Source organism: Rhipicephalus microplus, chromosome 4 (assembly GCF_043290135.1).
Source record: "Rhipicephalus microplus isolate Deutch F79 chromosome 4, USDA_Rmic, whole genome shotgun sequence".
NCBI lineage: Eukaryota > Metazoa > Arthropoda > Arachnida > Ixodida > Ixodidae > Rhipicephalus > Rhipicephalus microplus.
In genome coordinates, this window is record NC_134703.1 from 73,723,858 (window position 1) to 73,735,447 (window position 11,590).

The 11,590-nt window shown below is 47.8% G+C and overlaps 1 protein-coding gene across 1 annotated transcript; it reads right to left on the reverse strand.

Moving 5' to 3' along the window:
- Positions 1–9,554: 9,554 nt before the first annotated feature.
- LOC142813937 (uncharacterized) lies at positions 9,555–10,780 on the reverse strand. The gene has a single exon (XM_075891887.1). It carries the CDS (start codon positions 10,767–10,769, stop codon positions 9,555–9,557), a length of 1,215 nt encoding a protein of 404 aa, XP_075748002.1. The 5' UTR covers positions 10,770–10,780.
- Between the last annotated feature and the right edge of the window lie 810 nt (positions 10,781–11,590).

Consider the following 11,590-nt stretch of genomic DNA (forward strand, 5'->3'; position numbering starts at 1 on the left):
ATTTGAGGCGGCACTTTTGCACCGCGCTGAAGATTTGAAAGACAACTACTGCAGGATCATGCAACCAACAAAAAGTACACACACACGCAAAAAAAAACATATGTCACTGTTATTCGGAAAATAAACGTTTTAGATTCTGTTCAAATGATGTAAGCGAGGAACAACCAATTATAGACTCTGGCAGCATATTCCAATCTTCAATAGCACGTGGAAAGTAACTGAACTTAAAGCAATCGTTACGTGGGACTAGGGGTGGTATATACATATTATGGCGATGTCTGGAGTGTTCTTGTGTGTTGACCTGGAAGTAATCTGAATAGTTTAGTTTAAATTGATTATGAATTAACTGGAAGAGGAATTTCAGACGCTCAATCCTCGTCCTAAGTTCAGGACTATCCAGTCCAGCTTTTTTACAGAGTTCAGTAGGAGAATGATGTCGGCTATATTTATTAAAAATAAATCTCGCACCAAGTCGCTGTATTTTTGTTATTTTATTGCAGTTTGTCTTTGTGTAAGGGTCCCAGACAATTTTAGAATATTCGATAATAGGTCTGACAAGAGTTTTGTAAGCAAGACACTTTATATCAGATGGGGCGGTATAAAGGTTACGTCTAAGGCTATACAATGCCTTGGTAGCCCTGGAGCATACATTATCAATATGAGTGTTCCACCGGAGGTCGGGCGTGAACCATAACCCAAGATATTTATAGTTTTGTACACGCTTGAGGAAAGCATTGCCAATCTGGTAGTTGTAATCTAGAGGTGCTTTCTTTCTAGTTATAGTCATAAAGACTGTTTTTTCTGTGTTCAAACTCATTTGCCATTCTTCGCACCAATCCTTTATTTTTTGAAGATTGTTGTTTAGATTAACTTGGTCATGTTCAGTCTCGATTCTACTATAAACAACACAGTCATCGGCAAACAACCTTATCGGGACCGTAACACGGTTTGGTAGGTCATTTATATATAACAAAAATAAAAGGGGACTGTTAGGACCGGCGCCAGGTCTGACAATGGATCGGCGTTCCTTTTGATGTTCCTTTTGAGTCGCCAAACGGGTGGGCGGCCGGTGTCCGCCATGTATTGTTCCCACCTGGCCGGAGGGTGCGGCGTCCTGCCGCCGCGGCGCCGTGAGCAGTTCGGGAGACCACCGGTGCAGCTTCTTCTTTGGAAGATGACGGCGGCGGCGGCGGCCGGGAATCGTCCCGCTAATTGAACGAGTCGTTCGGCACCCTTTGAAGCTTGTTTACGGCGGCCCTTTCGATGGATGCAGTCATCAACTCCAGACCCCTCGCCCAGCGACACACCTTGACGGGGGGGGAGCCGCGTTCGTGCCACATGGCCGTGCGGTGACCACGCTTCAGTTTTGAACGTTCGCGTGGACCGTGCGTGCTCGTCACCCTCGCGGGTAATGTGTGGTCCGTGATTGGACGGTGCCATCTGTACGCGGTCCCCGATCTAGGGATCTGGGGAGGACAGACCCTTTATAATGAGCCCCCACGGCTCATTCGGTGCTTTTTCGAGTGGAGAGCTCGCCATGTACGAAGAACGCCACTATATATCTAAACTTTCTTATTGACCTCTCTCTAATGTAAATAAACGTCTGTTCTCTGTTTTCCCATATAAGCATTGCTTCTCGCTATAAGGGACGAGTCCGATGGGAGCCAGCTACCAACGACGAGACCCACAGGACCCAGACCACAACAACAGGATGGCAGCGGTGGGATCGAGCTCATCGACCAGGAGGCAATGCTGAGACCTGCTGTCTGGAGGACCTAGAGTCGGACAAAACTGCTTCGTGGCATCTCTGACAACACGGGAAGGAACGCGTCCGAATTCATGACTGCATAGGGTGAGTGCACTGCTTTTCTTTGCTGAGATATCACCAGGCTTTGCGTAGGATTGTAAACAAAGCAGTGATTTGGTAACGGTTGACGGAAGTATTGATAGTACGTCAAAGTTGTTTAGTTAAAAGAGTTAGCAGCACCAAGGACCGCCATGAATTTGAAGGGACTAAAAAAGCCAGAGTTGTTAGAGTTGGCCCGAGAGCTGGGCCAGGTAATTGCCGAGACGAAAAGAAAGCAGGAGATCATTGACGCCATCGAGAAGATCGGGGCAGATGACGATGAGCTGAGCGAATGCTTGGAGGCTATTACGCAAAGGAAAGAGGAGCAGAGGCTCCGTGAGGAAAAAGAGGAGCAGAGGCTCCGGGAGGAAAAAGAGGAACAGAGACGTCGTGAGGAGAAAGAGGAAAGAGAACGTATCGATCGTATGGAAATGAAACGCCTAGAAATTGAACTAGCAAAGGCTCAATCAATGAACGGAGCTAGCGCAGTGGCACGAGAAAGAGAGCGCCGAATGACAGATTTGATGCCATCCTACGCGGTAGGAGGGGACATGGGTCTTTTTCTGGTGCACTTTGAGCGCACTTGCGAGAGGGAAAATTTTGCTAAAAACACGTGGCCCCAGCGCTTGCTTACGCTGCTGCCGTGTGAAGTAGCTGACATTATAGCCCGTATGGGTAAAGAAGACGCAGACGACTATGACAGAGTCAAAGCGAGTCTGCTCAAAAAGTACAGACTGTCAGCGGAGGCGTTCAGGCGAAAATTTCGTGAGATCGAGAAAGCCAAAGACGAGTCATACCCAGAGTTTGCGTACACCTTAAAGGTAAATCTGGAGGAATGGCTTAGAGAGGAGGGTGCGCTTGGCGACGCGGAAAAGACTCTGCAGTGTTTTGCGTTGGAACAATTCTTTCGGCGTCTACCTGAAAACATTAGGTACTGGGTTCAGGATAGACAAGGAGTAGATACTATCACGAGAGCGGCAGAGCTCGCAGAGGAGTACGTAAATCGCCGTGCCCTCGAAGGCAAGGATGTCCCTAGGAGGGAGATTAGTAAATATCGGGCCGACAAGCCTCCGCGATGGACAAAGTCGGGTCGGTATATGCCGAAGGAGGGTTTAGACTCCAAAGGAAGCGGTGATGAGAAAAACAAGAGAAAGGAAGAAGCACCCGAGAAAAGGGCGGAAGGGCAACAGAAAAAGGCGTTCGAGGCCAAGAAGCCGATAGTTTGCTATAACTGCCAACAGACGGGGCATATTTCTTTGGGTTGTAAGAACCCGAAAGTTGTGTTAATGTCACTCTGTAGTAATGACGAAAACATGAAATTGCTAGAACCATACATCCGAGACCTAGTCGTGAATGGCCAACCGTGCCGCGTGCTCCGCGATTCGGCCGCCACTATGGATGTAGTGCACCCGTCCTATGTCGAGGAGAGTCAGTTTACAGGAGAATGCGCGTGGATAAGACAAGCAGTAGAGACAAACAGTGCCTGTCTCCCAGTAGCAAGAGTCCGCATCGAAGGCCCTTTCGGTGTTCTAGACACTGAAGCTGCCGTTTCGGCACATCTCCCAGTGCAATACCCGTATTTGTTCTCAAATAAATCAGAGTACTTGCTGCGACAAAAAGGAATTGGGTTCAGTGAGGGTATCGTACAGGCCTTAACTCGATCCAAAGCAAGGGAGCTCGCCGCTCAGACAGTTTGTAAAGATCCGGTGGCAGACGAAACAGCTTCAGCGGCAGAGCCTTCTTTACCTGGCACGAAACTGGACCGCCCTATAATGGAGCCTCAAAACACAATATCTAAAGAAAGATGTAAGAAACCGGATGAATCCGAGGCATCTCGAGAAGTAGAATGCACTATAAAGCTGTTAAATGTAAGTCCTACAGAACTGATAGTGGAACAGGAAAATGACTCCACTCTCCGTAACTTAACGCCAGACGCGAAGGAAGGGGTGGCTAAGCAAAACATTCAGTTCACCAAGAAGGGGGGCGTCTTGTACAGAAAGTACACAAGTCGAAAAGGAGTTCGGTTTAATCAGCTAGTCGTACCGTATCCTTTCCGCGAGGAGCTGCTGCACCTGGTCCACGGAGGTTTGTGGTCAGGGCATCTCGGCATCAAAAAAACAAAAGAATGTTTGTTACGGGAGTTTTACTGGCCCGGCTGCTTTCGGGAGGTGGAGGCATTTGTAAGAAGCTGCGACACGTGCCAACGCGTTGGCAAGCCAGGGGATAAGGCTAAAGCACCTATGAAGCTGGTCCCCATTATCACAGAACCGTTTCGCAGGCTAGTTATAGACACAGTGGGTCCACTTCCTGTAACGCAGTCCGGGTACCGGCACATACTCACAGTGCTCTGCCCGGCCACGAAATTCCCGGAAGCAGTACCGTTAAAGGAGCTCAGCTCGGAGGAGGTAGTTAAAGCGCTTTTATCTATCTTTGCACGTGTAGGCTTCCCCGCAGAAATTCAGTCCGACCAGGGATCTGTTTTTACAAGTGCACTAACCTCGACATTTCTAGAAAAGTGTGGCGTTAAAATCATCCACAGTTCAGTGTACCACCCTCAGTCAAATGCTGTAGAAAAGGTACATTCAGTCATGAAACGGCTGCTACGCGCCCTTTGTTATGAGCAAAAAGAGGATTGGGAGGCTTGCTTGCCCGCAGCTATGTTCGCGCTTCGGATCGCTCCTCACGAATCAACAGGGTTTTCGCCTGCGGAGCTTGTTTACGGACGTGCTCTTCGCTCCCCACTTCGCATTGTTCGAGAATCTTGGGAGGGCCGGGCGGACGACCCTTCGGTAGTAGCATACGTGCTTGAGCTGTTAGACCGACTTCACGCAGCTCAAGAACTAGCGGAGCAGGAAATGCGCAGAGCTCAAAACAACGCTAAGCGCTATTATGACAAGACAGCCCGGACGCGAAGCTTTCGAGTAGGGGAAAAAGTGATGATACTGAAACCCTCACTGAAGAATAAACTTCAGGTCCAGTGGGAGGGACCTGTTGAGGTAGTTCAGAAATTGTCAGACACAAATTACTTGGTTACTGGACTGGGAAGGCGTAAAACGCAACAGGTGTACCACACTAATCTGCTCAAACCGTACCAGCAGAGGCATGCCGTTGTAAACATGTCGCTCAATCAACCGGAAGAAATGCCTATTGATTTCCCGGAGTTAACAACAGAAAACAAAGACATTGGCGAGACTATTAGTAACCTGGTAGAGCAGGCGGAGTTGGAGCCAGATCAGAAAGCGGAACTGAAGGAACTATTGTTTGACTTTAAAGAAACATTTTCAGACACACCTGGCAGAACCAAAGCCCTAGTTCATGATATTGAGCTGACATCTTCGGAACCAATTCGTTCTAAAGCTTACCGCGTTTCCCCGAGGCAACGGGAAATAATGGCCGCGGAGATAAACCGAATGCTCGAGCTAGGAGTGATCGAGCCAGGAGAGAGTGATTACACCTCGCCTCTGATCTTGGTTGAGGTCCCAGGGAAAGAGCCGCGACCGTGTATTGACTATCGGAGGCTCAACTCGATTACAAAGGACCAAACTTATCCAATTCCGCATATTGAGGAAAGGCTTGAGCAAGTCAGCAGTGCCAATTTCATCTCGACTTTGGATTTAGTCAGGGGATACTGGCAGGTGCCTCTAACTGAAAGGGCTAGTAGGCTTGCGGCGTTTATTTCCCCGATGGGAACATTTCGGCCGAAGGTCCTTAGTTTTGGATTAAAGAATGCCCCTTATTGCTTTTCTGGCCTAATGGACAAAGTGTTACAGGGTATGGAGGACTTTGCCCTCCCGTACCTAGATGATATTGCTATTTTTTCTTCTTCCTGGATAGACCACATGAAACACTTGCGAGCTGTGCTATGTCGTCTGCGTGAGGCCGGCTTAACAGTGAAGGTTGCGAAATGCCAATTGGGGCGCGCTGAGGTAGCTTATCTAGGGCATGTAATAGGCCAAGGCTACCGCCGGCCGTCAGAAGTAAAGCTGGCCGCAATAGACAACTTTCCCCAACCACGAACCAAGAAAGACATTCGGTCGTTTCTTGGATTGGCCGGTTATTATCAAAGGTATATCCCGCGTTACTCTGACATTGCAAGTTCCTTGACAGACGCTCTTAGAAAGACTGAACCCCAGACCGTAAAATGGGATGGGGCCAAGGAACATGCATTTTCTACGCTAAAGAAGGCACTAAAAAGTCAGCCAGTGTTGAGCGCGCCTGACTACTCTAAGCCGTTCATTCTTCAGTGTGACGCCAGCGACCGGGGTATGGGTGTCGTGCTTTGTCAGAGGGGAGAGAACGACCAGGAACACCCTGTACTGTATGCCAGTAGAAAGCTTTCTGTTCGTGAGGAAGCATACAGTGCCTCAGAAAAGGAATGTGCCTGCGTTGTTTGGGCTGTGCAGAAGCTAGCTTGCTACATCGCCGGTTCTAGGTTCACAATAGAGACTGACCACTGTCCCCTCACATGGCTACAGTCCATGTCATCGAAAAACGGCCGTCTTTTGCGCTGGAGCTTAGCTCTTCAACAATACACCTTTGATATCCATTACAAGAAGGGTAAACTCAACAGCAACGCAGATGGTCTGAGTCGTTGTCCCTAGTACCCCGAGGGCTTCAAAGCGATTTTCTGCTTTCTATCCTCGATTTGAGGCCCACTAGTTTTCTGTATTTATCCAAACATGTGTCAAGTGTTTTGTTTAATGTCTTCAAAAGTGGCTGATGTGGTGTTGCGACTCGGCGGGGGCCACAGGAATAAAGTTGAGGTAGAAGGAAATGCCTTCCACAGGTGAATCTAAGTCTGGTGATTCTGAGTAGGGAATTGCCGTGTGCTTGCTCGTGTGTGGGTGTGCTTTCGGCGCAGTTTCCGCAGTTCCTCATTGGTGGTGGGCGGAAAATATGGTGGAGAGGGGTCACCTCATCCCTGCGAGCAACGCCCTCTTGGTCAATGATCATCGGATCCAGTGTTCGGGACAAAAATAATAGAGGAAGAGCCGACAAGCTGCAATACAGATCCCGCTGCACAGTACCTGCTGGCCACTGCACCTCGGGATCTTCTTTCCCCGGCGGAGAGGCTGTTAGGACCGGCGCCAGGTCTGACAATGGATCGGCGTTCCTTTTGATGTTCCTTTTGAGTCGCCAAACGGGTGGGCGGCCGGTGTCCGCCATGTATTGTTCCCACCTGGCCGGAGGGTGCGGCGTCCTGCCGCCGCGGCGCCGTGAGCAGTTCGGGAGACCACCGGTGCAGCTTCTTCTTTGGAAGATGACGGCGGCGGCGGCGGCCGGGAATCGTCCCGCTAATTGAACGAGTCGTTCGGCACCCTTTGAAGCTTGTTTACGGCGGCCCTTTCGATGGATGCAGTCATCAACTCCAGACCCCTCGCCCAGCGACACACCTTGACGGGGGGGGAGCCGCGTTCGTGCCACATGGCCGTGCGGTGACCACGCTTCAGTTTTGAACGTTCGCGTGGACCGTGCGTGCTCGTCACCCTCGCGGGTAATGTGTGGTCCGTGATTGGACGGTGCCATCTGTACGCGGTCCCCGATCTAGGGATCTGGGGAGGACAGACCCTTTATAATGAGCCCCCACGGCTCATTCGGTGCTTTTTCGAGTGGAGAGCTCGCCATGTACGAAGAACGCCACTATATATCTAAACTTTCTTATTGACCTCTCTCTAATGTAAATAAACGTCTGTTCTCTGTTTTCCCATATAAGCATTGCTTCTCGCTATAAGGGACGAGTCCGATGGGAGCCAGCTACCAACGACGAGACCCACAGGACCCAGACCACAACAGGACCCAGCACGCTCCCCTGGGGAACTCCAGAATTCACTGCAACTGCTCTAGACTGTTTATTGTTTATTTGAACAAACTGCTGACGGCAGCTGAGATAGGATGAAAACCATTTTGTCAAGTGATTATTTTGAAACGTTTTGTCAATTTTAAACAGGAGCTTTGAGTGCGACACTTTATCAAATGCCTTTGCGAAATCCAAATATACCACATCAGTTTGACCACGCAAATTGATTGTTTTTGAAAGATCATGAACAAATCCGATTAACTGAGTTGTTGTAGATAAGCCTCGGCGGAAGCCATGCTGCTTCGAAGATAATAGATTGTGCGTATCAAGATAGGACATCAAGTGTTTGTTAATAATGTGCTCGAGTATCTTTGAACATGTACTGATAAGCGAAATAGGACGGTAGTTGCGCTCGTCTCGAGAGGAGCCACTTTTGTGAACAGGGGTAATTTTAGCCTGCTTCCACGCTAGTGGGAAAGAGCCACTGCGCAGGGACGACTGAAATATTTTTGTAAGGAAGCGAGCCGCCCATTCAGCGTATCTGTACAGAAATTCGTTTGGTATACCATCAGGGCCGGGGGTTTTTCTTGTATTTATATTAAGTAAAAGATTTAGGACACCCTCTTCGCTAATTACCACATCATCGATCGGCCGCTGCAATGGTGACGTAGAAAACTCGGGCAAAATGCCATTATCATGAGTAAACACAGAAGCAAAAAAAGAATTGAAATCATCAACACGTTGTTGAGTAATTTCAGGTGGCCTCGGAGAGCTTGCTGGGGGAGTTACAAAGCGCCAAAACCTTGAGGGGGCTTCCTTCAAGTATTTCGTCAATGTCACATTGAAAAACCGATCCTTCGACTGCTTGATCAGACGTTTCAGTTCTTGTCTCATTGAAGAAATGCAAGCTGTTCCTTCAGGGGTACAATTTTTTGCACAAGATTTCCGTTTCCGTTTTAGTTTTCTTTTTGTATGAATGATTTCTCTGGTGATCCAGGGATTGGTTTTACAAATGCGTTTTCTAATCCTAGGTACATAGCTGTCTATGCACTTCCCTACAACAATTGAAAAGAAATGCCATAGCCTATCAGTGCTGCAGTCAGTGTTGTAAAGGACCTGAAATTCATCAAAGGACCTTTCAAGATAGTCCAGAATAGACACATCATCAGCCGCCATAAAATTCAATACAGTGCTAAGTGTGGGTTTACCCAAGGTGTCTGGGGACAATGCTAGGTGCGTTACTACCATTCTGTGGTCGGATAGGCCTTCTACAACTTCACAACGGCTGAGTAACGGCAACAGCTTTGGGGACACAAAAACCAAATCAAGGATAGATGACCTTGTAGTCCCTATCCGAGTAAATTCAGTGACAGTTTGCGTTAGCCCGTAGCAGAATGCCAGCTCCAGTAGTTGCTCAGCACTTGCAACCTGTTCCGATCCAGGAGACTGGGATAGCCAATTAATATCCGGAAGATTGAAGTCCCCTAATAATAATACGTTATCTTGGAGGCTAAAATTAGAATCCATAAAATTTCTTAGCTTTGCGATTATATCAAGAGAGGAATTTGGCGCTCTATAAATCCCTCCAATATACACAGTTCGCTCGCTGAACCCACACCTAATCCACAACATTTCTATGTCATAGTTATCATCCAACACTGAAAACCTAATGTTGTCTTTAATAAGAAACGCAATTCCACCACCTCTTCCTTGCCGGTCTTTTCTAACAATTGTGTAACCTGTAGGTGTTGCTTCAAAATCTGCTACATCCGTGTGTAACCAAGTCTCTGTTACGACCATTATATCCGGTTCATGCTCCAGGATTGCGGCTTCAACTGCATCAGCTTTATTCAGCAAACTTCTGGCGTTTACATTAATAACCTTAACAGATGCGGTCGGTGTCGATTGGCGTCAGTCAGAGCTGGTAATACCTGGGCTAGCATACCTGAATCGCTCGTTGGTAACCTCATTCCAGCCATAGAGAACGTTGTTTACTTTCAATTTATCGATGATTAGTTTAACCTTTGCTCCCTTTGCTCTTTCATCCGCTGATGAAATCCATAGTTGTTTTCTGATTTCAACTACTCGTTTAGAGTAATCTTCGCTGATACTGAATTGTGTCCCCTTGAGGTTGCGGCAGTTTTTCAGTATTTTGGTTTTGTCCCTGAAGTCTCCTACTTTCAAGATGACTGGACGGCTTCTTCCAGGTATTTTCTTTCCTAGACGGTGAATTCTCTCAATGGAGCTACACTTTGAGCCAAGTAGTTTGTCAAAGATATCGTGATTCACCTTGCTTAAGAGTACTGCCTCATCCTCAAATTCTTCTTCTTCCACTCCGCGTACTAAAAGGTTGTTGCGTCTAGAACGATTATCTAAGTCATCGATCTGCCTGGCAAGAGCCGTCAATTCACTGTCATGGCGACCAACACTTGATTCTATCATTGTAAGCCGGCTCTGTATTTCACCCAACCCTTCAAGTTGTTTTTCAATAGTCTGGAGCCTAACATGCATGTCGGAAATGCTGGCATCCGTAGATGTCTGCTTGGCCTGAATTTCATTAACTTTTGCTAGTAGTTTAGTCTGGTTACTTAATATTTCCTCCAGCATTTTTTCAACCTCGGGCCCAGGATTTTCCTCTACGTCACCGGACAACTTCAGTAACAGGCTTACAACTGAAACACAGTCATTTAAGCAACCAAGAACAGTGTGTGGACACGGCAGCACAATCAGGCAGGTACAGTTACTACGAAAACCATACTTTCGATCACCAACCTGCACAAGTAGACGCACGTAAGGCGACATCATCACGGCGTTGCTGCCGCGTCCACTGATGGTCGAGACCATGGCCCTTGCTTTTATATGCTCCGGGCAGCTTGCTATCGGGGAGGAGGAGGACGTCATCGTGCTCCACGGGGGTGCGCAGTCGACGAAGTCCACGTGGCACAGCATCGTTGACGCCACTGGCGTTGATCTAGATGCGCAGTGGTTGAGTTCCTTCGAGGGCTGGTGCGCATTCTCCATCGGGGTCCATTGATAGTGTTGTCCAGCAATAACATAGGCCGCTGCTGCGTCCGCGAAGAACCACGCCAAAACCTGCACAAGTAGACGCACGTAAGGCGACATCATCACGGCGTTGCTGCCGCGTCCACTCGGACATATTTTTTCCTAACATGAAGAGAACTACATCTGTTAATGCTTGAAAGTTCCGTCGAAGCGTGGCCACAGCTGCCCCATTAATTTCTGGTTGCTAATTTGGACGAAAACTGAAAATTATTCTCCTGAGATATTCCTTCGAGAGCGTGGGCAAATAAGCAGATGCAGGAACAGATTGTTTAAGCGTTCACGTGCGTTTATGCGCATGTGCATTTTTGGAAAGGAAGGAAGGAACAGGAGGGAAAGGAAAGGCAGGGATATTAACCAGTCTGGAGTGACCGGTATGCTACCCTACACTGGGGATAGGGATGAGGGAGTTTGAAAGATGAAAAAAAAATGAAGAAAGGAGAGCTCACACACGCATTGGGTTCACAAATGCTGATGACTTGGAACATGTTGACCCACACTAATTGGCGAAAGTCCGAAAAGACGTGGTTTTATTCCACTGTAGTTGCACTGAATTATGGATGCTTCCTTGACTTCTTTGCATTTTGAAAAAAGCGTGAAGAAGTGGTTGAACTTATCAACCACAATCTCTGGTTTCTCCAAAAACGATTTGAGTTGATCAGTGGGCGTGTTCTTTTTGCCTCGCAAATTATCTATCAAAGCCCATGTCTTTGCCGGATTTTAGTATGCTTGGTTGAATAGTTCCAAAAAATACCGTTTTTCCGAAGGCCTTAAAAAAACGACACCCCTATTCCTCGAAATCTTGTATCAATTTTCAAATCCTGATTTTTCGGTGCCCGTCTGCTACGTTTCCTATAGCCAGTCTCTATGAAAAGTAGCGCTCATAA